Raw genomic sequence first — 26,010 nt, 5'->3', positions numbered from 1 at the left:
TGAAAAAGACGTGCGCGCGGCGCATCCAGAGCACGCACGCTCGTCCTCGTTCGATGATTCGACGCGAGCAACGCAAGGCGACCAAGGCGAACAGGTGCGAGTACCCACGCGGCCTTTTCTCTGCACCGTTCCGATGCGACCAGGCGCGCTGCGCGTCGTTGCGCTGCTCGTTACGTCGTCGCCCGTCGGACGCTTCGCGGAGCCGATCACGACGGCTTTCCGCTGTACGACGCAGTCCTACGAAGTGAGCGGTGGCCCCACACCCACCAGCTAGGGCCTGGCGACTAGACGCAGTCTGCGTTCGTGCGAGAGTTCCAGCAGAGATGTCTCTAGTTCCAGTCTGTACACTCCGGTCACATGAGCTGGTAAATTTGGCTAAAATAGACGGTCTGGGATTTAGACCAAAACACCCTCACCAAAATGCATTTGTTCGTTCACGCTGTCTACACTGCCCTGTTGCAACTGGGAAAAATCAATATCTTTTTTTGCTTTTTCTTCCCCTATTCTTCTGCTGATTTGCCTACTCAGCGCTTCGAACATTTGTATGGGGAACTCGTCTTCTTGCTGCTTCTTCGTCTGTTTCCACTGTTCCCATGACATGAAGGTTTCATCGACTTCTGTTGCTGATTGTTTTCGCAGGTTTGGACGACGTCCGTTTATGAGTTCTTTGACGAGACCTTTGATCTCTCTTCTCATTTCAAACATTTGTTGTTGAAGCTCGTTTTGTAACAGGGACAAGTCGCCCTTACTGGCTCCGTCTTTCTTGCGCTGTCTCGCACGCCGCTCCCGATATCGTTCCACCATTTCTTTCATTTCTTTTTGAAATTTCTCGTCGACGTTTTTCTCTGGTTTGGGTTCTTTTACCTGCGCAAGAGAAGGAGCGTATGAATACAGAATACAGAAGGATTTGACTCTTGCCTTCTCTTGTTTCTTGCGACTAATAAGCCAGACGATAAATTCAAAGGGTATCATAACGAGATTCAAAGGAACGGGCACCATGGGAAGCAGAGCCATATCTCTCACCACGTTCGCTCGAGCGAACTTCCATTCAAGATCAGAATTATCCTACAACAAAGCTATATACAAGAAAACAAACCTAATCTCGCGTCCTACTTCGACTCGTTGAAAGGAATTGTTTATAAGAGCAATGAGCATGTTGAGAAGAATGATCACGGAGACGACCAGCCAGACGCCCAAGAGCAACATGCTTACAACGTCTTCTGGACCAGTGCTCAACTCAAAAAGATCCACTTCGATCATTCCAAACAGCGCCCAAAAGAGACTTCTCAATGATCTCCAAATTCTACGACAAAAAGAGAAGTCGCTTTTATTTGATTTGAATTTGAAAAAAAGGAGAAATATTTATCTACCCAAGGAAATTTTCTTCGGCGAGGGACGTCGCGTTTTGCGTAACGTAAGCGTGGGCCGTGTGAACGCTGGTGATGCTCAGAGCGAAACCGGTCCAAAACGCGCACAGGATGATGAGAAACATGAAGGTGACTTTCGAAATGGAAATAAACGAGACCTGAATGGGTCCCAGGCGAGAATGGAATTGGAGGAGTGTGAGCGCGTTGATGCAATAGCCGAGAACGGCGACGCCGTACACGTGAAACGAAATTCGAATCAACGTCTCGCGTGTCGTCGACGAAACGGAACCGTAGAATCCGACGAAACAAAGAACGAAATAGGCGGCGAAGAGACACAAGAGAACGACGTCGACGATCTTTTGTTGCCTATGAGCGAGGTATTTCGAAAACGATATGTCGGTCCGGTACAGTTGAATTCCCTTTCGGATTTTGTGCACGACGAAGGCGACGAAGAAGACGAAGATGGTCCAGTCGAGTGGCGTCAGCGACGTGCCGTGGAAATTTTTCGAATTGTATACGACGCCAAGGAAGAGCAAAAGGAGGAATGCAATAAGCGATAGGGCCTTGGAGATGAACGAAAGACGGGGAATCGTCTTTCCCGCGCAGAACGGGTAGAATATGGTACGAATCGCATCGGCAACGGTGCTCCGCTTCTTTAGATTCTGACTCCGACTGCCGGACCACGTTTGACTGATGTACTCCTGAATAGCGGGACTCGCGATGAACTAGAGTCGAAACGCGAAGTGAGATCCCCCTCGCGTAGCGCTTATATCACTTCACCTGTTTTTGTTCTCTTGCTATTGCATAGTCGATCAGCTTGTCGTTTACGACGCATTTGACTGTTTCCGGTTGACATCCGGATAGCAGATCGACGGCGAGAATTTCCGCATTCTGCGCCATCTCGTTGAAATCCTGACGATAGGTCGCATTGTCGTCGGCCGCTTTGACGAATTGGTGACTCAATTCGAGACAGACGCGAAGAGGATTTGCCGACTCCAAAATGAGATCCTCCTCCTCCGTCAGAATCTGCAACGCTTCGTAGCGCAACTTATAGAGACCTATCTCAGAAACGCTGTTCGTCGCCCGCAGCAACGCCTTACAACCGACTCTATTTCCATTCTCCAACGCTGTCGTGAGAGCGCTCTTCGCACTGCCCGTGGGGCTGTGGTCGATCAAATAATTGAGGCAACTGAGTGCTTTGCTGCCGGCCGATGCGGCTCGATGCAAGGGCCGATACTTCGCCTTGTCTTCCTTCGTCAAATCGACGCCGTTCGATTTGGCTATTTTTAATAGTTCGACGTCGCCTTGTTCGGCGGCGTGGTGAGCGACGTTTCGGCCTTCGGCGTCGTGCGCTCCTAGAAACGACGGTATGTGCTTGCAAATGAGCTCGAATTTCTTTTTCGATTCGTTGGCCGCTCTAACGGCGGCGACGGGAAACGGATATCTACTTGGTAGACTATCGTCGCTCTGCTCCGATTCCGTGCTAATGCCACGTTCCATTAGAACCTGAAAATTAAAAGGATTCGAAGCGAATGTAGTACGTATGGGACTTGATCACCTTAGCGGAATCGGCAGGACATATGAGAAGAGTGAGACACAGAAGTGACCAGGCATGCTTGCACTGACCGAAATTGGGAATTTGAGACGCTTTCACCGAGACCAGATGAAGTATCGTCTGTACGCGCTGCTGCGGATGTGTCGTCGGTTCGACGTCCTTCCACATGGACATGAAAAGATCGAGAGGAGTTTCGCGGGCGTCGTTCTCCACGTCCAATTCGCAACCGGCGCCGAACATGGCACGCAAACGATCAGGACAAAGACTCTCGGGTCCGTCGAGTTTGAACTGGTGCGAAGAAAAAAATAATTTATATCTTATCGATTCTTGTCTTTTTTTTACCGCTAGATGAAGAGGAGTGTTTCCGTAGCCGTCTTTTCCGTTGGGAAACTTTGCCTTCGCGAAAAGCGCGCTGAACGCGTCGATTGGAAAGTCGACGTTGACCACTGCGTTGTGCAGTGCACTTCGTCGTCGTTTTGCTGCATCGTTGTCGACTTCCGCTCCATGGGAGAGCAGCTGTAGCGCCACTACACAAGAGAAAGTTTCAGTACCGGTACGTACAGGTTTTTTCCCCTACGCACGTACTTTCACCGCACACTTTGATAGCATCCGGATCGAAGGCGCGCTGCTTTTGTCGACGTTTCTCGCAATAGTTCCGAAATCGATGACAAAGATGCTCGACCAGAGTGCGCTGTTTACGCGTACGGATGCGAAGGTATCGCTTGTTTTGTTTCAGTTCGTCGTTCAAGCGATGGGCTTGTTCGACGCCGCCGCCAAAATTGCCGACCAGACGAATGATATTCGTGTACGCCCATTCGCGTCGACAATCGGCCTCGTCTTCCGACGACGCTGAGGACGGTTGTGCCGAATGTGCCGGTGTCGTAGGCACCGACTTCGGTTTTTTTCTCCAGACTAGCCAGCGGTCGGGGAAGTCGGGTTCGTCCGTTCCTGTTTCATGTAGGTTTTCTGTAGTGCTTCGAAGCTCTGTCATGCTTTGAAGCTCTGTCATCTCTGGAGGAACTATGAGGTGCTGCATCTGTAAGTCGCTACTTGTAACGTCTGGATTCTAGCGGATACAGTACTGTAGTAGACTATGGTCGGGGAACTGAAAGTAGGGCGCACTTTCGGTCTATATACGCACGTTACGACATCCGCTTATCCTGCCTACACCTATGCCTACTACTGTAGCCATATAGATAAAAATCAAAATATTCTATTATATTTATTTACAATTGAAATGTGAATACGTAAATTAAAGTAGACTCTGTTTTATAGGTTTTCATTTGGAGCTCGATCTCGGCAAAGTTGCAACGAATTTTGATTCGTTGGCAAGACAAAATGTCTTATCGTCGTCAGATCGATACTCCAACACTTGTCTTGGAAACGGAGGAAGCTGAGATCGCGGCAGAGATATGGGCTGAGGATTTTTAACATCTGAAAAATCGTAGGTAAGCTTCAAGCTGCTTCCGCTTCCCGAAACTGATTTTAGTTGAACGGTGTAGTTGAAACTCCACTTGACAGCGCGGAGAGGGTACATCTCTTTCGTTTCCGTGTTATAGCAGCAAACCCACGTGGTTAACTTGGCATCGGTTTGGATATAATGCAAATAATAACACGCGTCTTTTTGATTGTTCTCCTCTAGCCAAGCGCCGTACGCCTTATCCCCTTGTTTGATGCAAACCTGGGCTTTTACCAAAGGCTGATCGGCCATGCTGATCGTTCCCGTCACCGACTCTCCGCTCTTTTGTGTTTTATAGACGTCAGCCAAGGAAAAGGAAGAGGACGCGTGCGAATTGTAAGCGGGCATTTTCGAGTTATTTTTGGCAATGCAGTCCAGGATAGGAGGTTCGCTGCGCGGCAAGGGCTCCGCTAAGACCAAACGAAACGCCGAGCTGAAATTGTCGTCAGTCGACAGGCTCGAGCTGTAGCCCACGCTAACGCCACTGCCTTGGTCGACTGTCTGGAAAATTCCAATGGTCCAATTGGAGTCAGAGAGCGCAGTCGACGGACCCGTTCTGCCCAATGAGCACTGGGCCAGCATTTCGATAGTCGGACCGCCGACGAATAATTCAGTGTCAGTGGAATTCGGCTTAGGCGAGTATAAGGCTTTCGATTGACGAAAATGCATTTTTGTGTAGCCGTTGGTCGTCAGTTGGAAGTCCCTATAAGGCGACTCGGAGTTTTTCGGCAGAGGAAAAAGAGGCACGTCGGACATGTCTGCTGTTGCTTCGATCGAACCACGTGCGAGATAAACGGGACCGAGGCTCGTGTTGGCGGCGACAGGCTGGAGCTCGGTGTGATCGACTAATAAGTGAGAATGCTTATGAGTTGGTAGTGCGAGCAGTTCGACGTTGCGTCGCGTTTTGGAGGAATGACAGAGTACGACGAGGCTTTGTCCCATGGTAAGAGTTCGATTTATAAGAAGCTACTAAGTCGGCGATCAATTTATAACGCTCGTCAATTAGGGAATTTTAATTAATCCCCATAAATTAAAGTCCCCATGACAGAGGTAACTCCCCTTCGCAACGCGCGTCTCCAAGATCAGGAAAATCCAAAGGAGCAAAGCGGCTCCTTCCGATGCCGGTCTTCGTTCGATCGTTTCGATGTATCGCTACGTTCAGCGAGACCCCGACAGTTCCGTCTACGCGGCCGTATCGGCGGTGCTCGACGAGAACGAGTGGATTCGATGCCGACGCGAGAGTCCCCGTTTCCATCTGATGCTTGGCGACCTGAACCGGCTTCCTTGGCACACACTAGGTTTCCCCCACAACGAAATTACGTTTGAGCAAGCAATTTGCTATCTGCTCTAGGGCAAACGGGAGTGAAACCGCTCGTGAACTATTATCGCGGCGCTCGATTGATTTGCAGGAAGGCGCAGCTAACTCGGTTTGCTCACTCGACTCGATTCGAAGTCTAAAAATAATTTTCTCGGGGGGACAGAACCTTGAACAATTACCGCAGTAGAATGGGGAGACCACCGGTCCCTTGGTATCCAGAATCATACGTCGTCAGTCCTCGGCAGAACGCCAAATCGACGAAGAGACCGCCCATAATAGCATCCACTGACGACAGGGACAGACTTCGAGAGGCAGTTACTGGACGTCGTGACAGCGTATGGATAGTCAAGTCCTCGTGCGGAGCAAAGGGTATCTACCCTACGTGGGCGCGGAACGATTTATCCTATTGATTTTTGAAGGGCTTGGCATGCTGATTACGGATAGCGTGGAAAAGGCAATTGATTTCGTCGACTCACAAGGGCAATTGCACGTTGTTCAGAAATACATCGAAAATCCCTTACTCCTAGATGGAGATCGTAAATTTGATATTCGGTGGGCGTTCGTGCGCGTACGTGTGCTCTGACGTAACCTCTCTTTTTTTCTTTGCCAGAGTCTGGGTCCTGTTGGATCATGAATTTCGAGTATTTATGTACAAAGAGGGCGTGTTGCGAACGACGTCAGAGCCGTACAGGCCTGACGACTTGCAGGCAACAACAAGTCATTTGACAAATCACTATTTGCAGGTGTGCCATTTGGACTATTAGCCTCTGCGTGCACGGTTTTTAAAACTATAGGAAAACTTCTCTCAAAACTACGGACTCTACGAAGAAGGAAACGAAATGTTCTTCGACGAGTTTGCCGCGTAAGGATTTCTGTTTTTAGACATTGAAATGAATTTATTTGAGATAAGTACAGTGCTGACGTTCGTTTTTGTGCAGATTTCTGCATCGTAAGCACGGAAAGCGTCTCCATGACGTACTCTCCCAAATTAGATCTATTGTATTAGAGACGTTCAAAAGCGTCCGAGAGGTGAGCCCATGTAAATACATGTATCTGATTTGCATTTACGTGCTGTGGGTGACGCTCGCTTTCCGCTTTTAGGATTTAATTTTAGCGGAAACCGCCTCTTATCGAAGTTTTCAGCTGTTTGGCTTCGATTTTATGCTGGACACGAGTTTCAAAGTCTGGCTTATGGAAGTGAACGGGTCGCCAGCATCAGCTGAGTGCGTGGGTGTGGGTGCGGGCAGGTGAGCATTGTTTAATCGCCGTCTTTCTTTGTGCAGGAGACTTTTGCCTGCGATGGCGCAGAGCATTGTTCAAACTGCAATCGACCCTTTATTTCCTCCAGCGGAAGAAGCCAGCCAATCAACGCTATTTGAACCCATTGATTAAGCATACTCATCAAAGTAACGTGCCTTATCGTGCCTTCATCCGTCATCGTATACGTATATATAAACGTGTCTTTCGTCAGCGCCACTTTCATTGTGACTCAGGCCATGTCCTCCACGAATCCCTTCGCTCTAGTCGGACCAAAGACGGTGTCTGTGAGGACCGTCGACAGTCTCGTCCCGTCTCGCTTCAAAACGCATCCTATGCGGACAATCAATTCGTCCGAGTCACACGTCGACGTTGGCAGCGCATTTGAATATTATCAATGTTCGAATTGGCCTTCAGTGAAAAACGCCTCGAGCGAGAGCCAGCCAATTATATCGATAACGCGTCCTCCGTGCATCTTTGTAGCGAATACGGTTCTACAAGCGCAACGGTCTCGTCTCGACGGCGACGGCAAGTATCAGCTTTCTATCATACAGGAGCTTCTTAGCAACGAAGAGAAGCGATGGTACGGTGAAACTAAAACGGGAAAAGATTTTTATCTGACACCCGTTGCTAATGACGGATGCAGATTTCCGCTTCTCGATCGCGTTACCTATCCCCCGAGCAACATCGCTCCGAGAGGAAATCCTAGCTATAGCAAGAACTCGACCATTGACATCGATTTGTCGGCGGATAGGGTTTATGGAACGATTTTTGCCTTCAATGAACCGTTGATGAGCGTCCGCACTAGCTTGTTGTACAAGGACTACGAGCACTTGGTCAAGAATCGTCCGCCCAGTGGCAAGTTTCTGTTGACGTTCGTCGAAAAATTGACGAAATGGCGCACTTGGCTTGTGATTAGAGAGGTCCGGGGGGCTACGGATTCTATTTATCCGCTGATTGCTCTCGACTGGGCTTTTGAGTTTCAGATGAAGGTTACATCTGAGGATGCTGACGGCATCGATGTGACCTGGCAGTTCGTTGACACCCCAATTTCTCAAGCGATGCCCGTTGTTTCGTTTGATAAAGTCGCCAACTATCGTCAGCTACCCGAGTTTCCCAACGAGATACTGACGCAGACAAAGAGCTCAGGAGAGTTTTGCATTGCAAACGATGCATTTGGTTGGAAAGCGGTCTTAGGAGGAAAGTAGAAGCGAAAGTGCGTTATGCTGGCGAATCGCGACGCTGCATACGTGAGCGACTATAGCCACGCGGTGCATGCGTGTATCTAGAAAGTTAGACATATCTTTTTCTGGGTCTCTGAACTCTTTTTCGTCTCCTTTTCTATCGAAACAAGCCTGGCTTGCGCGCGTGCTATGCGAAGAAACGTGACGTCATGGACGAAGAAGGCGTCCGCGTCGTTCTTCTAGTTAACGTCTCCCCTCCAGAGCACGCAGCCCGCATTCCGACTCAATACGCGCGCCTCGTCTCGTTGAGCTGCCTCCGCGTGCTCGCATTCTTCAGCCAGCGCCGATCGGCCCACGACGGCATCCCAGTCGCGTGGGCTTATCGTTTCTACAAGCCCCGCCAATGCGGCGACGTCGACGCGCTTCCGTCGACGACGTTCGCGCCTTTCGACAGCGCCGAAGACATCGTTCGACTGGAGAAAGAGCTCCTCGATCGACTCGAATGCGACAAAGAGACGAAAACGATCCGACATCGTCGCTACATCGACGACGTCGTTCTCCAATTGACCCATCTAGCCCAAGACTATCCGTGGGACGGTCCGGACGTCGTTTTCTCGTCGAAACGAAGACGGAGTCGATCTCGAAAGCGTCGCAGCGGCGACGAACGCGACGTTTCGAAACGATTCGTATTCGTCGTTCAACCGATTCCGAACAGCGAGGCGGAGTGGAGTCGACTGTGGGGAGCCAATATGCGCTTTCGATTCGAAGGGGAGGACGCCGCGACGCTGACGACGCGATTCTTCGGTTCTCCGCTCGTCAAGGAGCTCGACGAGAGGAAACACATACGAGTCCACTGGATCGACACGTCGACCGAACTATCAGTGACGGTAAAAAACCCCAAACTTTTCTAATTAATTAATTAAATAAATTTTAATTAAAAATTAAATTTAATTAAAAATTTAATTAATTAATTTTTAGAATTTTCGTTTTATGACGGAGATGAATGCGGTGTTGGCTCCGCTGAGGGGAGGCATCATTCCCGCTTCGAGTCTCGTACGTCCTCTCATCGTCAATCAGGTCTCGGCACTTCGCGTCAGCGCTACCATCGCGCCGTCGACGATTCTCGAAGCGTTGATTTATCCGTCGTCAACGTCGACGATGACGACGAAAGAACAATTTACGTCGCTCGACAGAAGAGGAGGCAAGAAAGAAAAATCAACTATATGATACACACACACATATAATCGTGTATAGAGTTTCTGTGCACGCTCGGTCTGAGGCCTTTGAGAAACGGGACGCCTTCCTCCGTTCAGAGTCTCGCCATGGAATCGGTGGTCTCCGTCGACGTAACGAACTCTTTTCTCTTCATGGATCTTCTGGATCTTAACGAGTCCATGTTGTGCGTGGGCTACGAGGAAGCGAAGGACGTCTGTCTGACGTCGTTGAGGAGAACGCATTCTACTCGTTTTCGCGATCTTATGTATCTGCTTCGACTGAAGCGAATTTGCTTGGTAAGGAGAGAGGAATAACATATTTCCCCCATGTACTTGAGAATTTTTTTATCAGATTGTGTATTCGCCTTCTGCGGTGGCGAGACCAAGGTATCTTCTTGAGCCCATAACGGGAAACGTTGCTGCTTTGCATGTACTCAAAAAGGATCCTTCGATGACGTCAGACTCGACCTTGCTTTCTCCTCCTCTCGATCATCGTACGGCGAGTGGACCCTTCTCCTTTTCGGCTTTTCCGTTTTCGTCTTTTTTTACCGATTCATTTTTCTCCCTTTCGCCTGATTGCGGACTCGAATCGTCGACAAAGGATTGGCTACTGAGGTTGTGTCTTCTCTCTCTCTCTCTCTCTCTAATTAATAATATTATCCCTTTTCCTTTTAGTGAAGTTCGTGTTGAGACTCCGTGGGATCGCCGTGAAATCCTCAGCAATCTTAGATCGTTTTACGACAAACTCTCGCAGAAAAACGTCGACGAGAAGGGTAAATTAAATTTTATGATCGAGTGTGATAATAGATAAAAAAGATGATGACGTCTCCAGGGAACGTCGGTACTGTGCTGGACACTAAACTATTGTCGTTCTACGAGGAATTCGTCCGCGGAGAGAACGACGTTTGCGAAGAAGAGTTGGTTTCACGTCTCGCTGACGCTTTGAAATATGTCAGCTCTAAAGTATTGTTACACTGACATAGATTGATTCATTTTTTTTCATGTGTTTGTTAAGGAATTGAGTGATTTTGTGAAGGGAACGTTGCTGCGTTCAGCGGATGCATTGAAAAGCGTTCAAGAGAACGGGAGTACAAAGAGACAGATGTTCGTATAGAAGCAGCTCTCTATGAGGTTTGTTCTCTTATCTCGTTTTTCTCTCTCCTAGGTATCGAGCTCAGTTAACTCTTCGCTTCGAATTGGGCTTACTCGACGGCGAAATCTCCACGAACGAAGTGCGTACGCGTCACTTGCGAAATGACGCGCGTGGACCCGTTTCGTCTCGTTGCTAGGTGACGACTTTATTTCGGGCATTCCGATTTGTAATAGACGGCGAGGAGTTTCACGGATTCCTCGGCAGAGCCTTCAAACGGTAAGCGAATTCGATTTAGCCAATGTGCATTTCCCCTTTTCTTGATTAATTTTAATTTTGTGCGTGTCAGATACACGTCCCCGTTGATCCGCTCGTGTCTGTTATCCGTGTGCGACCGTCTCATGCTGCGATCGCCTGACGACACTTCGTCAAAGGAGGAGGAGTCATCCGACTGCGACTCTGACTCCGATCGCGTCATTCTTCTGGAGACAGAGTGTCTAATGAAACATCGTTCTGATATTGGGCCTCCGTCAGGACCTGCAGCACCTCAGCCGCCTTCGTCAGGCTCGCAACGGTGAAATGCATGCAATTGTTGCATATTTATTTATAAGCGACGATTGTTTGTAGGAAGTTTGTTCGGCATCAGAGTTTTCACGATTTTGGTCAGCCGAAAAGGATTTTAGTCAATCTGCGACAAAGAGAAAAGAAGGAGGTTGAAATGATTGCGAAAAGGACGCGGAGTTCGCAAAAAAAGAGGCACGCGGTGCGACTCTTTTCTTTCTTCGGTTCACGTTTTTGTATTAGAGTTGCGAGTGAGAGCACGGCGTCGGCGGCGGGGCCGGAATCGTCGCCGAAGAAGGAGAAGAAACGAACGAATGTTCGACGCTCTCTTTTTAGCGAGATCGGCCTTCTCACTCAATCTCGAACACGTCTCGACGACGGAAATGCCGTTCCTTCGCGAGATGCGAAAGCGAAGAAGTCGCCTCAGAGTAAGAACATTGTCTTTTCGTGCAAGAGGAGGGGAAAGCACGATTTTTGATGCAGAACCGCGAATCATGGCGAAAGACACGCCGCTGAAACGACAGTCTGGCGTAATAACAAGAAGCAGGTTAATTAATTAATTATATGAAAAAGATTATTTAATTTTGTTTTTCTATATAGGGTTGCTTCCGGTGAAGTGGCAAGCGTGTGTGACACCCCGAAACGAAAATTTTATTCTCGTAAGTGTGGTGGCATTCTAGTGTCTAGGCTCAATAAAAGGTGCTCTTCATTTCAGGGGAAGCGGTCTCGACATCAAGAAGAAGACGTCGAGACGACGGCTCCAGAAGTGACCACCGCACAGTAGAGGCAATACATCTGTCATCTCCAATGAAGGCAAATGACAGTGACATGGCCAGTCAGATGTTTCGAGAGCAAGAGCAGGTTCTGGCTCCCGCTTGCGCCAGTCTACCGGACGAACTCCCAAATCAACAAAAGATAATTTCTAGTTCATCGATCGAGTATGATTTCCATGGCGACGTGGTGTTTGATGACGGCGGCGAAAAGGAGGCTGCAGAAGAACGAAAAAAGACAATACCTGAAGACGTTTATTTTCCAGAGGACGAGGAAATAAAGAATTGATTTGATTATAGACGAGGTCACGTGTGTTGTGACGATAATGGCACGGCGTGTTCTGTACGCTTTCGCTGGCGTCGCGGCAGCGTTCGCAATCGTCGGCATCTACAGAGGCTTCTTCTCGTCGTCGAAAACGCCGTCTCCGAGCGGCGAAACAACGACCCGTCGATTCGCGCATCGAATCGTGCACTTGGACCTCAAAGGGGCCCCGCCAACGATGTCCTATCTCGTCGATCTTCTTCCCTTTCTCAAGCGGCTCGGCGCAACGGGTCTCCTCGTCGAATACGAAGACATGTACCCGTACTCCGGCGATCTTTCCCTTCTCCGTCGCGCCGACGCTTACACCGAAGCGGAAATCAAACGCCTCGTCGCGAAAGCGAATTCTCTCCATCTCGATCTCATACCGCTCGTTCAGACGTTCGGTCACTTGTCGTTCGTGCTGAAGCACGAACGCTTCGCGCCTTTGCGCGCAGATCCGCGCGACGTGACGTCACTCTGCGCGTCGAATCCCGATTCGGCGGCGCTCGCCAAACGACTCGTCGCCGACGTCGCGCGTCTTCATCCGAACGCGAAGCGAATACACGTCGGCGGCGACGAAGTCGGCGGAATCGGTCGTTGCCGAACGGACGCCGGTCGCGGCGGCACGAGCGCTCTCTACGTCGCGCACATGAAACCCATACTCGAGTACGTGACTGAAACTCTCGCGGTCACGCCCCTTTTGTGGCACGACATGCTCGCCCAATGGTCCATAGGCGATTTGACGAAATTCAGTCATCTCGCCGAACCGATGATTTGGGAGTATCGAGCCGACGTGCGCTATCACGTCGACGCGGCGACGTTGCGTCGTTTTTCCGCGACCTTTCCGCGCGTTTGGGCGGCGAGCGCGTTCAAAGGTGCCGACGGTAGTTACGAGGATTTTACGCCTATTAGAACGCGCGTTGCCAATCACGTGGCCTGGTCGAAAATTTTGAACGAGTATCCGGGACCGGGCGAGTTGATTGGAATCGCGTTGACTGGCTGGTCGAAGTACGATCACTTTGCCATTCCGTGCGAGCTGTTGCCGCCTGCTTTGCCGTCGCTTGCTCTGTGTCTGTCCACGTTGAAGTCAGGTGCGCTTCTGGCATCAGAGCACGAACGCGTGTCGAGGCTCCTCGGTTTTCGGGATTCTCTCGTTCCTTTGGACTATTTTGATGCCAAGAAGAGCGACTTTGGGTCGCTTTCGTATCCCGGTGGACCTGTATATAATTTTATTTTCTATGTTGATAAGTTGAGGCACATTGGACAAAGGTGCACTAAATTAGACGTCACGTGGATCTCGCCGTGGAATCAGAAACGTAATTCCCTGAATTGGTACAGGGTTAATCAGGCGGCTGAATGCTATGAGAAGTAATAGTATACATAATTAATATAGCTTGATAGTTGAGTTGTTTTTCTCCTCTATACTCAGACTTGCAGAGGACTTCACAGCAGCGGCCGATAAGGCGAAGACCGTTTTGGGTCTTTTCTTGCGTGCAGCGGACGTGGAAGAGTGGATTCAAACAAAGCTTTTTTCGTTTGCTGAACGAGCAAAAGAGTTTCATCAGAAGGCAATCAACGCGTTTAATGAACTTCAATAAAACCAGTTAAACTTCGGCGTCTGCTTTTGAAATCACGATCTTCCCCATCCATTCGTCTTGCTTCAGGGAAACGAGGCCTCTACTCTGAGCCTCTATAAAAGAAAAGGTTTTAGTTTTAGATTTTGAGTATTTGGGAACGTACCTAGCAAATGCGCAAAGGCGCTAGCAGCCTCGGCTCTAGTAGCAATTCCAGGCGGGAAAATATCGTGGAAAGCGACGCTTTGTCTGCCCCGCAGCGCTCTTTCAATGTCCTCTCTAGAAAGGGCGAGGCAATTGTATAAAGAGACTAATTAATTAATTAAATAATGCGTCTTTTCAACTGTAGATGAAAGCTGGAATCCTCTGAAGCAATTTCTTGAAGCATTTCTATTTTTGGGGCATCTACAAGGAATGGAATTCTCCGGATATTGCAGGTATTCAATCAAATTTACCAAATTCCACATTGACGTTTTCTTCATCTTCATCTTCATCTTCCTCGGGATTAGGGGGCAATGGAGACATTTCCTTCATTTCCTCACCGGCTTCCTCACTATGCCAACAAACGCGTGTACCGCATCGCATTTTCTTCAAAAACGTGCACTTTACGGTATAGTTTCAGTGGCCGCTAAATCGGACTGTCTCGATTCCAAAACGTCCAGAGAATACTGCTGCAGCGAGAAAGTTCGATATTGTGCACAAACTAATGTAAGATGCACTAACTTGAGCGGTTTTTTCTAAAGGATCAGCCTCGAAGCCCGCAGTAACTAAATAGTGATTTGACCATTAGTGGTGATAAACTCGTCGTACGCTCAAGTACCATTTGCTGGACCATGGACAGCCGCTGCAACTCCTTTGGGTTCCACAGGACGGCAATCAGTCTGTGTTGTATATTTAGAACAATAGCAAATTTTGAGGCTTTTGTTTTTGCAGTTACAACGATATCGGACGTGTCTTGAAACCACAACAAGTGCGTCGCTCGGGGAATCGTCAACTGCGTCGAATCTATCGAATGGTAGCGGCGGCGGCGACGGCGTGGACTCGGTGGAGGTGGCAGGGAAGCGAGGTCTAGCGCCTTGTGGAAAATAACGTCGCTGGATTCATAGGGCTAACAGTCACCTCTTCTGATGCGGCGCTTCCACTTTGAGGTAAGACGTTATCCTCCTCCTCCTCATGCTCCCCTGAGCCGAAATGCATTTCCGAGCCATCAACTGTCAGTGGCCCATCGGCAGTGTACATTTCCATGAGTTCCTACAAGCAGAACAAGTACAGTAAGGAGTTGGGTCTCAGCGCGAAGTTGTATTCAAAACTTCATTAGGTTGAGTCGCAGGAGCCTCAAGTGACGACGCTTCAGCCGGTATCACTGTAGCCACTACATTTACAGCGATGAGAAGCTCAGTTGTTTACTACATGTATATATATATATATATATATATACCTCCTTCTTTGTATTCTCTCGTTGGGTTTGCGCCTTTCGGGTCGTGCTTTTCAAACCAATCCCTCGATTGGATTTCGAATTGCTCTTCAGTTGGTTCTATAAACTGATTTGGTGTACGTGCTATGACTCTGTCGACAAAAGCAAACTGAAAGCGCGAGGATCATGCAGTCAGACGGATTTACCTCGCTTTGGTCTTTTGGGAAACGGTAGGAAATGTACTGAGGACGCTTTGATCGATTGCTACATGCGGAGAAATGTACGTGGGCAATACTGTACGTGTGACAAGTACCTTTTATGCGATATTTCATCTTTTGGTCATAGATTAGCGCAATTCCATGCATTAGCATGCTGCTCACTCGAAGTGGCAGATTCCCGCGGCGCCTTTGCAATTCATCACTAGAGTATAATATGTGAGCAGTTTTGAATTAATAGTTATGTATCACGTGACGAGGATTATTATTTATAGCGTGACGAAATTTCCTAATGGAGTTATGTAGCACGTGACGAGAATTAATAGAGATTACGAAGAGCAAGAAAATGTTAGCCATACCAGCTCGTAGTAATGTCAAACGCAAGGCACTGCTGTTTTTGATGTTGGTGTATGGCTCCCTGAGAGGCTGCGGCCCTGTAAGAAAGTACGAGTGAGCTCACAATCTATCAAACCGTCGCTTTTCAACCAAGATAAAGCAAATATTCCATCGCCTTCGAGAAGTTCGTAGGGAAACGACATGGCGAAAGCGTTCACGATCACGAGGCGCACAGCTGCACTGATAAGTCAATGAATTGGAGCATGCGGAGACTGCACTGCTTTGTTCTATATGCGAAGAAATCGACAAGAAACGATCACGAGGTGCACAGCTGCACTTAGCAGTTGAATTGAAGCACGCGTAGACTGCATAGCTTTTGTTCTACGTGCCCAGAAATCGACAAGAGGTCATCACTGGAAACTGCTGTTCTTCCGGGAACGCAACGCGCCCTTGAAATCTCGTTAGCGCACGAAGGCACACAAGGGAAGAGTCTCTATGGCGGCTAAAAATTTGACGAACGATGACTTCCGAAAGCTTCTCATGACACCGAGAGAGGCTCCACGCTCGGATTCGCTGCCCGAAGCTCCGTAAGTAGTAAATCGAAGCTTCTGGACGCGTCGCTTTCACGATTTCTAGTCCGCCGAGTCGCAACAAGGAAAAAGCCGCATTTCGACAGAGAAAAAAGAAACCGTACGTAGGGCGTTCACGCATAGAGCAACCAGAGATTCTCTCCGTCGCGCAGTAACATGCCGAAAACGAAAAGCGTCGAACAGGAACGCAACGAAGAATTATCAAAAAAATATCGCGATCGGGTTAGATAGAACAGATAAACGATGCGATTTTTATTGAGGGTCTTCCATTCACCACGCAGGCGAAAGAGCGGCGCGAGGGAGTGAATCCCGATTATGAAAATGTTCCGGAATTGCTGAAAACAACGGGAATTTATTCGGCTGTCGCTCCAGAAAAGTACATTACATAGAGAGGGGCGGGGGGACAAAATGAATAGAGCACCACGTCTTGATTAATTATAGGGAAGATCGGACGAAGGAGTTGAAGAAGCAAGCGATTATGGAGAGCAAGTTCTTAGGTGGCGACATGGAGCACACTCATTTGGTCAAGGGACTCGATTACGCGCTTCTACAGAAAGTATGACGTCGTTGAGAAAACATGTATTGATTTATTTGACGAATGACGAGTGGTGTGCAGGTGCGAGGGGAAATTGCGCTGAAGGAGAAGGAGGAGGAAGAGGAGGAGGAGGAGGAGGAAGAGGAAGAGACGATGGAAGTGGAGCGAGAATTGACTGCCAGGTTGAATATGAGAGACTATCCGAAAAAAATGATATCATGAATTTTTTTTAGGAGGAGAGAAGTTTCTGGGGACAAAGTCGAATTCAAAACTGGAATGGGTAGAAAGAAAAATTTTGACGAGTTTTGTTTAATTAGTTAATTGAGAAATTTTATAATTTATAGCTAAAAATGTGTATCGGACTCTGTTTCAATCAAAGCCGCCGGAACGAAACGAGCAATTTTTGCCAGGCAGAATGGTATTAGAAAAAAAACCCCTGAGTTTGTGACGTCATTTATTTTCTTCCAAGGCCTATATTGTTGATCTGGAGGACGAATATTCAGAGACGGACATTCCAACGACTTTGCTGAGAAGCAAAGCGGATTGTCCGACGCTGCAGAGTCACTCGCTTCTGAGCACCAATGATATCGTTGTCAATAAGCTGACGCAGATCTTGTCCTATTTGAGGCAAGGAAAATTGCAGAGAAAGGGTAAAAAGAAAGAAAAAGGCAAGAAGCAGTCATCATTAAATTGATACCGATTATTTAATGATTTAATTAATTAATTAATTAATTAATCTTTCGTTTAGGCAAGCAGGAGAATGCTGGTGGGCTGAAGAAGTTGCCTGGAGCTGATACAAAGTGAGTGCTTAATTACGTGCAAGTTGTTTGTATTTGATTGGTGTTTTTTTTAGCATTTTTGATGACCTTGGTGCTTACGACTTTGGTTATGGAGCGAGTCAGCAAAAGGGCGAAAAGAAGGCAAAGCAGGGCAATTACTTTGAAAAACCAAAAGACGAGGTTAGAGATTTAAATAATTAAATGCAATAGGCTTTTATTTGATTCTTGATTCAGGATGAGCCAATGGACGTCAATTTCGGTAACGTCTCACAGTTTTGTGTCAGCTGAAAATGAAATTGTGTTGTGTAGATCCAGCAAGTGTTGCCAAGAAGTTTCCTAGTCTTGACATGGACGGCACAAAAGAGGTTCACCTTTCTCTCTCTCACTCTCGCATTATTTATTTATTTATTTATTCAGAAGACAAAGGAGTTTATTGAGCCTGTAGGCGGTCTAACGCAAGAACAGTTACAAGCTGGGTGGGCCGCGGCAGATGCTAAGTACGCATAATCTATGCAAGCAGGTGACGTTATGACATTCTTTTGACAGACTTCCGGGAAAGGAAATGAAGCCAAGCGGCAAGCGGAAGGGGTAAGGAGATTTCTATTAATTAATTAATTAAAAATTAATTATTTGTCTTTGTGTATAGAAAACCTGGTATAGGCGCTCAGAAGCCGAAACGAAAAAGTCTGGCAGAGGAAACGGATAGCTACGCAGAGTGTTACCCAAGGTATAAATATTGACTATGTTTAAGTACAGACTATTCTTATTGTGTTGGCAGTATGTATGAAATTTCTGGCGCTGGCTATGATAGCGATGAAGCCGCTGACTATTCTAAAATGGATATGGTGAGTGTAAAATAGTCAAACAGCTTGTCTTATTATTATTATTATTATTATTATTATTGTGAATCAATATATAGGGCAACAAGAAGGGTCCATACAAACGATGGGATTTTGAGACGGAGGAAGAGTATAAGGAGTACATGAATAAAAAGGAAGCGATGCCCAAGTAATTGTTTTGATGATTTTCTGGTGGTAACTCTGCTTGAATTTTTTTGTTGCACATTAGAGCGGCGTTTCAGTTTGGAGTTAAGATGAATGATGGTCGGAAGACGAGACGACAAAAGGTCAGCCAGAAAGCAAAGCTTGATCGCGATTGGCAAAAAATCAGCAAGGTTTGGCCAAGCATAAAATTAGTGTGACTTTGATACCTTAGCCTTGTTTTGCTTCTAGATTTTAGACAAACGCAAAAGGTGAGTAAGAAAAATGATCCATGTTTACAATAAGACCAAATTCTTTCTCGCAGTAAGGATGAGGGTGATTGAGCTAATGAAATAAAGAGGGGAGTATGTCATCGAACCAATCTACAGCTCTTTGTACAACCGCTTTTCCGTGGGCGTGTATTGGGAGTCGGAACCCCGTATATATACAGACGTACCATATTTGGAGTCTCGGTGACGTCATGCATTAAGAAGTTTCAAACGAGGCTCGACGTTGTCACAGGCGCTACTCTAGCTCGACCGCGCGTTGTCTCGCATCCTGTCGATTCGCGCTCGACAAGACCGTTGAAACTTTGGAGCGCAGGCTTTCTTCGTCGTCGCTGCTTCAAACCGCAAGCGAAGGCCCAAAAAGCCGACTCACCACATCTCATCGACACCTACCCCCCTAACCAGTCGCACCGACGACGGACGACTCCATTTGCGAACGGCATTCGACCGCGCGTACGCATCGACGGAGAATAAGCGAAACGAAGCGTGGAAATTTCCACGCCGAAACGATCGACCCTCGAGATGAACGGAACGGGAATGACGAAACAAGCGAAAGTCGCCGAGTTCTTGAACTCGCCTCTCGTCAAATGGGTAAGAAACGCAAGCGCGAGAACGCACGAACGTCGCCCAAGCCGGACTTGGAACGCCGGCACGGCGGGCAGCAACGCGTAGTCGTCGAACAGTAAACAAAAGAGAGGAAGACAGGCTATATATGTATGTAGGCTAGCTATAATATCTTTTCTCTTCTTCGTCGTCGTCGCAGATTCGCACGTTTGAAGAGCTGGCGCCGTGCGATTCGATGGCGTCGCTCGCCGACGCCGAACTTCTGACAAAAATCATGCAGGAAGCGTAAGACGATTTCTTTGTCGTTCGGTCGAAAAGAGAGAGGGGGGGCCCCCACGCGACTTTTCGTCCACTCTCGCGCTTTGTTTAGCTTTCGTTCTTATCGCGATCGTAGGTAGCGTTCGAGTCGCGCGTTTCGCGATAGGCGGGGGAGCCACGGGGCTCTCGTCGCTTTCCTCGAAGTCCGTTCCCGCTCGCACGGGCTACACGTCCCATGGGGGAAACGTGGGACACGTTCGCGCCGGCACCGCGAGACGAGTTCGCCGAAAAGCGGGGGGGACGTCGACGTCGATTTGCGCGCTCGTTCGACCCCGCCCACTCATCCATTGTCTCTTTACATATAAGCGATCCTTCGTCGGTCAGTTTGGCGAAGATCAATCGAAAAGTCGGCGGCGATCGCATGCGACGCGCGCAGAATCTTCATTATCTTCTCGAAAGCATGATGAATTTTTACGCGGTGAGTGATGAATGAATGAATGAATGGATGAATGAAATGGGGAGTGGATCGAGCGCGAGCGACTCTCTTTCCTTTTTCTTGTAGTCAACGCTCGAGCAGGTGATCGTTATGCGTTTACCCGATTTGCTCTCCATTTGCAAGGATCCGGAGAACGGTAAGAGAGCAGCTGTTCCTGCGGGGGGGAGGGGGAGGGCAGGGGGGAGGATCCCTCAAACGACCCGACTGACGTAATGCATTGAATCTTTAGACGAGAGTCTTTACGAACTGGAGAAGCTGTTATTACTGTTGCTGGGATGCACAGTGCAGGTGAGTGCATGGAAAAAAGGGGGCGGGAACCGGATGAACGACGACGTCTATTTTTAGTGCCAAAACAAGGAGATCATGATTCAACAGATTCAGCGTCTGGGCACGAGCGTTCAACACGCCGTCGTCACCCACATCAAAGAAGTGCGGAATTCTATTTTCTTTGATTGATCGGGTTTCAGTTTTTTTCGTTGCTAGGTTACCGACAATCCGGACGTCGTCTACGCGTTCGAATGGGAAGACATCGAAGCCATGTCGAAGGCGTAAGCGGAAGGAAGAAAAGGAATCTATTTTTGAACCCGGAAATTGTTTTTTCTAGCCAACTAGAAGCCGAGTGTCGACGAATGTATTTATACCTTCAGAAGTTGGCCAAGGAGAGAGACGAATATCAGTTGGTAAGAGACAGCAGATAAAATAAATAAATAAATAAATAAATAATATTTTCTTTATAAAGGCTCGTATTGATCTTTCGCACGAAAGGGATTTCTATCTCGAACAATATTCCGTCAGTGATTGAACCCCGGCGTCTGCGCGTCACGTGTTCATTTTTTTTGTTGCAGTTGGCCGCCAATGTGAAGCAGAATCTTTCGAGAACGCCGTCGTTCTTGAAGTCGCCGCCTCAGCAGTCCGACATCGACACGCAGCACATGCGCGAATTGAGGAAGAAAGTTCGACTTCAACAAGAACAAATGTAAGAGAGAGCGCCTATTGTTTTTTCGCTTGATTTAATTGCGCGTCTCAGCGATTCGAAGTCGAGTCAGTTGCAGGAAGTTCAAGATGAATTGGACAAGTATAAAGAGCAAGTGCAACGTCTTCACCAAGAGGTATGATCTCATTTGCATAGGGTTCTTCTAATCTTATTTATTCTATAGAAACGGCAGCTGTCGAAAGATGCGCAGAAAGTTCGCGTTTACAAGGACGAGGTGGAAGTACTGCGAGTCAAGGTGAAAAGGAGGGGACATTCGATTATTGTGAAATCTTTACCTGCTTCGTTTTTCAGGTCGCCGACTTTGATCAGCTTCAAGCTTCGAATAAAAAGCTCAAGGACAAAGTAGAAGACGTCGATTATCTCAAGAAAAAATTGCAGGTGGAGTAACGGAATTCTCGAATTTGAGCCCAGAGACGGAATTTTCCGTGTAGGAGTTCAAGGAGCAGAATGCCTTGCTGCAGGAAAGCAAGCAAATTCTTGAGGAAGAAATCGCGTCCATGTCGGCGAAGTACGAGGCTCTCGGTAAAGGCAGCTTCCGCGAATCCGGCGATTGCGTCAATCGATTCGACTGTGTCTAGGGGAAAAGAACAACGAGATTGCGAAGCTCAAGACGCAAATCGATTCTCTCCAATCGGCGAAAGATGCCGACCTGCAGCAGATTCAGGAACTGATCGAAGCGAACGCTCGACTTGAATTTGAAAAAAGACACACGTACGTAATAAGCCGTCTCCAGAGAACCTCCAACGAAGATTTGGGATCGTATAGGGAAGACGATTTGGCATCGTTGCGGAAAGAAATGGAAGACCTAAAAGCGAAATTAGTATCAGGTAAAAGAATAGATTTTATTTATCACAAAGGGTTTGAAGCTATGATTCGTTCTCGCGTAGGTGGCGACGGCCAGCCGTCAGTTGGCGCGGAACTGACGGAGGAGGAAATGTAGATTTTTGACTTTACACGTATACACAGGAAGAAAACGTTGTTTTTTTCTCTTTTAGTTCGGCGAGAACCAAGTTGCTTCGTTTGGAGAGAGACAACAAGCGACTCGAGAAAACGATGGAGGAGCTGCGAGAGTCGTCGGCTAAGGTCGTTGCGTTCGAAGTAGCGAACAGGGACTTGAATTCGCAGTGTCAACAGAAACGAAAGGAATTGATTCAACTACAAGAGGCGAGTGACTCTATTTCCAAATGTTCGTTGTGCGAGAGAAGATTTTTTTGTGTGTGTGTAGGAATTTCGGGTTCAGCAGATGAAGGCGGAAAAACTGGAGGAGGAGAACGGCGAATTGCGCGGCAGTTTCGATCGACTTGGATTCGATCACGAGAAAACCGTCGCCGGGCTAAAATTGAAGGAGAAAGAGTAGGGGCGAGACTGATTGAAATGTTGGGGTGCACGGCGATTTTTCTTCTTCTTAGAAAATTCGGCGAAATCGAGGCTCGAATCGACGCCGCTCTGAATCGCAGCGTCGGCTACGACGAAGAACGAATGACCGTACTCGAGACGAGACTCGAAGAGTATACGGAGACGAATAAAATGCTTTCGGAAACGGTGGAGAAATTGCAGCGAGAAAACGTGAAGTTGAAGGCGACGCCGTCCAGCGGCGGCGGCGGCGGCGGCGGCGGCGGCGGCGGCGGCGGCGGCGGCGGCGGCGGAGGAGGGGGAAGCGCGGCGCTTGCCTCCTCGTCTTCGTCGTCCGGAGTTGGAACTGGGGTCAGCGGCGGAGGCGGCGGAGGCGTCACGAGCGGGCCGTCGGAATCAGGATCTCTTTCCGGTGCGTCGAGTCGCGATGGAAGTCACGAGACGAGTCCAGCGGTTGAGCGACGATGGTGAGGACGAATTCTCGAGCGACGACGTTCGCTGGTTTTACGCGTCTCTTCTCTCTCTAGGGACCCAATTTCTTCGTTGACGTCGCCTGGGAGCAACGAATCGCCTCGATTGTACGTTGACTTTTGTATGCGAATTTTTCTTTCTATGTCGTGTTTTAGTCACCATGGTCGGCGATCTGATTCGAGGATTCCTCATATTCATCAGCAACAGGCGGCGGGCGGGTCGTCGCCTATGCTTCTTCATTTTCGCGAGGGTTTGGCTGCGCGAGACTTCGCCTATTTGCAGGATAAGATCCTCGATTTGAGAGGAGAGGTAATCGAGCGTTTGTTTGATAAAGCGATGGGGATCTCACTTCCACTTTCAGAAAGCCGGTTTTGAAGGAGAAGTCGCCGAGTTGAAGAGCCGCGTGAACAGATTAGAACAATCTAAGACGGAAATTGAGTTGAAACGAAAAGCAGAGGTAGGGTCAATTTTTCAAAAAAGAGTTGTTGTTTTTTCTAGTCTTTCTCTTCGACTAGGTGACCACGAGAGATGCTGAAATACGATCGCTTCAGCGACAGCTTCAAGATTTGGAAATCTTCCGCGTCGAAGTGGAAATTCGAAGGAATGAAGTGAGTGTCTCTATAGAAAAGCGAAGCGCCTTCGATCGAACTCACTCCCGCGTAGGTAAGCCAGTTGAACAGGGAACTGGCTCAGCTTCGACGACGCATGCACGAAGCCGAGTCAGCTCGCACAGAACTCGAAGTTCGCCAGCACTCCGTGGTAAGAAAAAACGAGTTGTGTGCGAGAGACGTTCACTGTTTCTTTGTTTCTTTTTTATAGTCGTCCGCTAAGCTGGCGGAAGTGAAATCGTTGCGACGACAAGTGGACGAGATGTGCCAGATCAATCACGAGCTCGAAACGATTCAGGACACGCTGACGGAAAAATGCACGATGTTGGATCAGATGAATAAGACGCTCGAGCAAGAGAATAAGCACCTTCTCGCTCAACTCAGCAGTCTCGTCATTCAGAATCGCGATTTGATGGCGAGAAATATCGAAAGCAACGATAAATATCACGTCGGCGAAATACAATTCACGTAAGGTGGCGCGGTAAATAGTGTATTATAAATGTGCGATGGTGCCGTTCACTCCCCAGTGAACGCCTCGCCGGTCTGGAGTCGGAGAAAGCGAAACTTCGAGGAAAGCTCGAAGTCCTCGAAGCGGAGAAGAATCGAAAGTGCGAAGACTAGGACATCGTAACTATCTACTAATACGAATGCTTTTTCTTCTTTAGAAAAAAAGGCTTCTTTAGTCGAATGAAGGGAAAATTCAAGGTATAAACCCCCGTAGTCCTACGAGACAACGTGAAAACGGAGCGTGCGATTTTTTTCAGGGAAAGCATTCGAAATCGGAAGACAAAACGTCGTCGAAGACGACGACGGACGGCGGCGCGTCGTCGAACGTCTCGACGTCCGAATCGACGTCGTCGCTCAGCAGCAAAGCGATCAGCTTCGGCGCTCTGCCGGACGCGCTACTCGTCAACCAATCGCATAGCGGCACGCGAGCGAGCATCGCCGGCTACGCGTCGCCGACCGACGGAAATCGTCGATTCGACGACGATTTGGGCTCGCCGACAGGCGACGCTCGAACGCGATATTCGATCGCGACGGCGCGACCGTCGTCCGATCGAAACGCGCCGCTTGGCTACAGTAGCGATCACGTTCTGGCGTTGGAAGACTTTCTCAAGGAGACGAACAAGACTCCGAAGTCGCGGGTACGCAACTACTATACGCTCCCACGTTATAAGTGACCCCCTGCTGTCTTCCGCCGCATAAGTAATTTTTTCCCCTTCTTATTGTCTGATGCAGAAGAGATACATCGAGGAAATGCTCACCACTCTGCAGACCCCGTATCGCGACCGATCGACGAGCGGAAACAGTGGAAAGGACGATCAACTCTTTCCTCGTCGCGATCTATCGCCCGGCGAATCGCCGCCGTCTTTCTTGAAGGGATCGCCACCGAAGCAACGTGGCGGTGGCGGCGGCGGCGGCGGCGCAGCGGAGAATTCAAAATCCGCCGTCAGTCGTCGTATCTCTTCTCCGACTAGCGGCGGCGGCGGCGGCGGCGGATTGCAACGAGAACAGACCTCCGACGCTATCGTCGCTCCCGTCGATCGGCCCAAGGCGCGTCGGCGCATGCAGAGTACGGACGCGCTGCTCGGCGGGCGGAGCTCGTTCTCGCCGACACCCTTGTCGCAACTGGAGCCCGTTTCCGTGAGTGACGACGACACATCCGGGGAACAGGCGAAACGACTTGTCAACACGCGCGAACGACGTCGACGCGCTCGCACCGTCGATTCGGCGCAATGGGCCGAGTTGAAGTCGCCGACGCGGAAATCGGGCGTCGCGAGCGCGATGGCCAGTCAGGAGCGTCAGCCGTCCGACGGAGCGCCGGCCGAAGAGCCGTCGGGGAGCGGCGCGAGCGAGAAACAGCGGCCGGACGGCGGCGAGTCGCCGATGCATCGATCGCAAGCGCGCGCGACGCTTGCTACGACTCCTAAAGAGACAGCTCTCGCGAGGAGGGCGAGTCTAACGAGGACCACCAGCGATCCTAGGCGGAAGTCGGGAGCATCGAGTGACTCCGAGTCTGGTCCCGCCTTGCGAAAGAATAATAATCAATCGTCGTCGTCGTCGAGTTCGGCCGGAAATCGTCTTTCGTCGCCTGTGGGAAGCGGCGGAATTCAGCCCGTGTTTCAGTCGACGCCGATTCGTCCGCCCGGGGTGCGACCGGCTTCGGATGTTCAGGCGAGTTCCGGCGAGGATGACGTATTGAGCGGGCATCGAAGTCCCGTTGGGGGCCAAAAAGAAAATGCTCAGGGAAAGGTAATGTCGCCAACCAAATCTGAGAACGGTATGGATAATTCGGGGTGGTATGAATATGGGTGTGTCTAGCAAGAACTCTCTTTTTTTTGTTATAGAAGACTTCTTATTCAGTGTATTGATTTTTTAGTGTTGTCTTTTTGTTGATACTGTAGCCACGTGGACGACAGGAAACTATTTCTTGCTACGGGACTTTTTACGTGGAAATCACGCCGACATCACCTGATCTT

General features: G+C 48.9%; 8 protein-coding genes across 14 annotated transcripts; 6 read left to right on the top strand and 2 right to left on the bottom strand.

The window, feature by feature from the left end:
* Window positions 1-348: 348 nt before the first annotated feature.
* LOC136188929 (short transient receptor potential channel 6-like) lies at window positions 349-4,019 on the bottom strand. Its single transcript, XM_065976735.1, has 8 exons — window positions 3,508-4,019; window positions 3,265-3,449; window positions 2,926-3,210; window positions 2,148-2,873; window positions 1,371-2,092; window positions 1,114-1,303; window positions 919-1,065; window positions 349-864 (listed from the first exon to the last, which is right to left on the bottom strand). The coding sequence occupies exons 1-8, from the start codon at window positions 3,956-3,958 to the stop codon at window positions 397-399; spliced, it is 3,174 nt and encodes a 1,057-aa protein (XP_065832807.1). The 5' UTR covers window positions 3,959-4,019; the 3' UTR covers window positions 349-396.
* Window positions 3,528-7,181, top strand: LOC136188937 (tubulin--tyrosine ligase-like). 6 transcript variants are annotated; one of them, XM_065976749.1, is made up of 15 exons: window positions 3,528-3,960; window positions 4,198-4,370; window positions 4,425-4,511; window positions 4,565-4,717; window positions 4,765-4,996; window positions 5,061-5,324; window positions 5,388-5,679; window positions 5,733-5,808; window positions 5,863-6,068; window positions 6,119-6,251; window positions 6,310-6,442; window positions 6,494-6,561; window positions 6,638-6,728; window positions 6,801-6,922; window positions 6,983-7,181. In XM_065976749.1, exons 7-15 carry the CDS (start codon window positions 5,526-5,528, stop codon window positions 7,089-7,091), a joined length of 1,092 nt encoding a protein of 363 aa, XP_065832821.1. In that variant the 5' UTR covers window positions 3,528-3,960; window positions 4,198-4,370; window positions 4,425-4,511; window positions 4,565-4,717; window positions 4,765-4,996; window positions 5,061-5,324; window positions 5,388-5,525; the 3' UTR covers window positions 7,092-7,181. The 6 variants fall into 6 exon arrangements, with proteins under 6 accessions (XP_065832821.1, XP_065832824.1, XP_065832823.1 ...); XM_065976752.1 differs by having other exon boundaries at window positions 4,198-4,366; window positions 5,061-5,679; XM_065976751.1 differs by having other exon boundaries at window positions 4,425-4,496; window positions 5,061-5,679.
* On the top strand, window positions 6,987-8,309 carry LOC136188939 (uncharacterized). The gene is made up of 2 exons (XM_065976755.1): window positions 6,987-7,105; window positions 7,171-8,309. The coding sequence occupies exon 2, from the start codon at window positions 7,196-7,198 to the stop codon at window positions 8,162-8,164; it is 969 nt and encodes a 322-aa protein (XP_065832827.1). The 5' UTR covers window positions 6,987-7,105; window positions 7,171-7,195; the 3' UTR covers window positions 8,165-8,309.
* A 37-nt stretch (window positions 8,310-8,346) lies between these two features.
* On the top strand, window positions 8,347-12,074 carry LOC136188930 (uncharacterized). Its single transcript, XM_065976737.1, has 15 exons — window positions 8,347-9,027; window positions 9,119-9,341; window positions 9,395-9,651; window positions 9,707-9,969; window positions 10,030-10,127; window positions 10,187-10,317; window positions 10,370-10,458; window positions 10,520-10,586; window positions 10,644-10,723; window positions 10,794-11,018; window positions 11,072-11,200; window positions 11,249-11,433; window positions 11,489-11,552; window positions 11,606-11,664; window positions 11,721-12,074. The coding sequence occupies exons 1-15, from the start codon at window positions 8,350-8,352 to the stop codon at window positions 12,062-12,064; spliced, it is 2,892 nt and encodes a 963-aa protein (XP_065832809.1). The 5' UTR covers window positions 8,347-8,349; the 3' UTR covers window positions 12,065-12,074.
* A 16-nt stretch (window positions 12,075-12,090) lies between these two features.
* LOC136188935 (hexosaminidase D-like) lies at window positions 12,091-15,955 on the top strand. The gene is made up of 9 exons (XM_065976745.1): window positions 12,091-13,444; window positions 13,506-13,949; window positions 14,000-14,087; window positions 14,160-14,334; window positions 14,394-14,529; window positions 14,584-14,921; window positions 14,969-15,344; window positions 15,410-15,498; window positions 15,555-15,955. Exons 1-2 carry the CDS (start codon window positions 12,102-12,104, stop codon window positions 13,672-13,674), a joined length of 1,512 nt encoding a protein of 503 aa, XP_065832817.1. The 5' UTR covers window positions 12,091-12,101; the 3' UTR covers window positions 13,675-13,949; window positions 14,000-14,087; window positions 14,160-14,334; window positions 14,394-14,529; window positions 14,584-14,921; window positions 14,969-15,344; window positions 15,410-15,498; window positions 15,555-15,955.
* Window positions 13,870-14,895, bottom strand: LOC136189020 (uncharacterized). The gene is made up of 7 exons (XM_065976861.1): window positions 14,764-14,895; window positions 14,588-14,725; window positions 14,471-14,531; window positions 14,374-14,417; window positions 14,260-14,321; window positions 14,106-14,203; window positions 13,870-14,055 (listed from the first exon to the last, which is right to left on the bottom strand). Exons 1-7 carry the CDS (start codon window positions 14,893-14,895, stop codon window positions 13,973-13,975), a joined length of 618 nt encoding a protein of 205 aa, XP_065832933.1. The 3' UTR covers window positions 13,870-13,972.
* Window positions 15,956-16,069: 114 nt separating the features above from the next.
* LOC136188934 (protein Red-like) lies at window positions 16,070-18,976 on the top strand. 2 transcript variants are annotated; one of them, XM_065976743.1, is made up of 21 exons: window positions 16,070-16,202; window positions 16,252-16,305; window positions 16,358-16,427; window positions 16,487-16,581; window positions 16,647-16,761; window positions 16,822-16,922; window positions 16,974-17,020; window positions 17,085-17,158; window positions 17,210-17,408; window positions 17,489-17,540; window positions 17,594-17,699; window positions 17,754-17,778; window positions 17,829-17,884; window positions 17,940-18,016; window positions 18,066-18,107; window positions 18,166-18,246; window positions 18,298-18,364; window positions 18,439-18,527; window positions 18,588-18,693; window positions 18,752-18,771; window positions 18,825-18,976. In XM_065976743.1, exons 1-21 carry the CDS (start codon window positions 16,111-16,113, stop codon window positions 18,841-18,843), a joined length of 1,587 nt encoding a protein of 528 aa, XP_065832815.1. In that variant the 5' UTR covers window positions 16,070-16,110; the 3' UTR covers window positions 18,844-18,976. The 2 variants fall into 2 exon arrangements, with proteins under 2 accessions (XP_065832815.1, XP_065832814.1); XM_065976742.1 differs by having other exon boundaries at window positions 17,937-18,016.
* Window positions 18,977-19,048: 72 nt separating this feature from the next.
* On the top strand, window positions 19,049-25,967 carry LOC136188928 (protein Daple-like). The gene is made up of 30 exons (XM_065976734.1): window positions 19,049-19,377; window positions 19,550-19,635; window positions 19,975-20,086; window positions 20,171-20,240; window positions 20,334-20,392; window positions 20,450-20,533; window positions 20,588-20,652; window positions 20,709-20,784; window positions 20,844-20,894; window positions 20,950-21,080; window positions 21,132-21,213; window positions 21,262-21,333; window positions 21,390-21,476; window positions 21,530-21,620; window positions 21,677-21,809; window positions 21,864-21,925; window positions 21,986-22,034; window positions 22,094-22,262; window positions 22,324-22,451; window positions 22,508-22,918; window positions 22,979-23,029; window positions 23,078-23,231; window positions 23,284-23,379; window positions 23,438-23,530; window positions 23,586-23,681; window positions 23,742-23,998; window positions 24,058-24,138; window positions 24,196-24,235; window positions 24,295-24,675; window positions 24,770-25,967. Exons 1-30 carry the CDS (start codon window positions 19,309-19,311, stop codon window positions 25,850-25,852), a joined length of 4,419 nt encoding a protein of 1,472 aa, XP_065832806.1. The 5' UTR covers window positions 19,049-19,308; the 3' UTR covers window positions 25,853-25,967.
* Window positions 25,968-26,010: the final 43 nt, after the last annotated feature.

Source organism: Oscarella lobularis, chromosome 7 (assembly GCF_947507565.1).
Source record: "Oscarella lobularis chromosome 7, ooOscLobu1.1, whole genome shotgun sequence".
Classification (NCBI taxonomy): Eukaryota; Metazoa; Porifera; class Homoscleromorpha; order Homosclerophorida; family Oscarellidae; genus Oscarella; species Oscarella lobularis.
Note: the sequence above shows the minus strand (reverse complement) of the source record. Positions and strands in the feature narration are given on the sequence as shown.

Excerpts from the sequence above, each read along its gene's own strand:
- LOC136188930 (XM_065976737.1), top strand. The coding sequence starts at position 8,350 with ATGGACGAAGAAGGCGTCCGCGTCGTTCTTCTAGTTAACGTCTCCCCT. Across the intron at positions 9,970-10,029 it reads ACAAAGGATTGGCTACTGAG|TGAAGTTCGTGTTGAGACTC; the intron begins GTTGTGTCTTCT and ends TTTTCCTTTTAG. Across the intron at positions 11,019-11,071 it reads CCTTCGTCAGGCTCGCAACG|GAAGTTTGTTCGGCATCAGA; the intron begins GTGAAATGCATG and ends GATTGTTTGTAG.
- LOC136188939 (XM_065976755.1), top strand. The coding sequence starts at position 7,196 with ATGTCCTCCACGAATCCCTTCGCTCTAGTCGGACCAAAGACGGTGTCT.
- LOC136188937 (XM_065976752.1), top strand. The coding sequence starts at position 5,526 with ATGTATCGCTACGTTCAGCGAGACCCCGACAGTTCCGTCTACGCGGCC. Across the intron at positions 6,252-6,309 it reads GATCGTAAATTTGATATTCG|AGTCTGGGTCCTGTTGGATC; the intron begins GTGGGCGTTCGT and ends TTTCTTTGCCAG. Across the intron at positions 6,562-6,637 it reads TTCTTCGACGAGTTTGCCGC|ATTTCTGCATCGTAAGCACG; the intron begins GTAAGGATTTCT and ends GTTTTTGTGCAG.
- LOC136188928 (XM_065976734.1), top strand. The coding sequence starts at position 19,309 with ATGAACGGAACGGGAATGACGAAACAAGCGAAAGTCGCCGAGTTCTTG. Across the intron at positions 24,139-24,195 it reads GAAGCGGAGAAGAATCGAAA|AAAAAAAGGCTTCTTTAGTC; the intron begins GTGCGAAGACTA and ends TTTCTTCTTTAG. Across the intron at positions 24,676-24,769 it reads ACAAGACTCCGAAGTCGCGG|AAGAGATACATCGAGGAAAT; the intron begins GTACGCAACTAC and ends TGTCTGATGCAG.
- LOC136188929 (XM_065976735.1), bottom strand. The coding sequence starts at position 3,958 with ATGCAGCACCTCATAGTTCCTCCAGAGATGACAGAGCTTCAAAGCATG. Across the intron at positions 3,450-3,507 it reads TATCAAAGTGTGCGGTGAAA|TGGCGCTACAGCTGCTCTCC; the intron begins GTACGTGCGTAG and ends TCTCTTGTGTAG. Across the intron at positions 1,304-1,370 it reads GCCGAAGAAAATTTCCTTGG|AATTTGGAGATCATTGAGAA; the intron begins GTAGATAAATAT and ends TTTTTGTCGTAG.
- LOC136188935 (XM_065976745.1), top strand. The coding sequence starts at position 12,102 with ATGGCACGGCGTGTTCTGTACGCTTTCGCTGGCGTCGCGGCAGCGTTC. Across the intron at positions 13,445-13,505 it reads GCGGCTGAATGCTATGAGAA|ACTTGCAGAGGACTTCACAG; the intron begins GTAATAGTATAC and ends CTCTATACTCAG.
- LOC136188934 (XM_065976742.1), top strand. The coding sequence starts at position 16,111 with ATGGCGGCTAAAAATTTGACGAACGATGACTTCCGAAAGCTTCTCATG. Across the intron at positions 16,923-16,973 it reads GAGCGAGAATTGACTGCCAG|GAGGAGAGAAGTTTCTGGGG; the intron begins GTTGAATATGAG and ends AATTTTTTTTAG. Across the intron at positions 18,017-18,065 it reads TGGGCCGCGGCAGATGCTAA|ACTTCCGGGAAAGGAAATGA; the intron begins GTACGCATAATC and ends TTCTTTTGACAG.
- LOC136189020 (XM_065976861.1), bottom strand. The coding sequence starts at position 14,895 with ATGGAAATGTACACTGCCGATGGGCCACTGACAGTTGATGGCTCGGAA. Across the intron at positions 14,532-14,587 it reads AAGACACGTCCGATATCGTT|ACTGATTGCCGTCCTGTGGA; the intron begins GTAACTGCAAAA and ends TATACAACACAG. Across the intron at positions 14,418-14,470 it reads TGTCCATGGTCCAGCAAATG|TTACTGCGGGCTTCGAGGCT; the intron begins GTACTTGAGCGT and ends ATCACTATTTAG.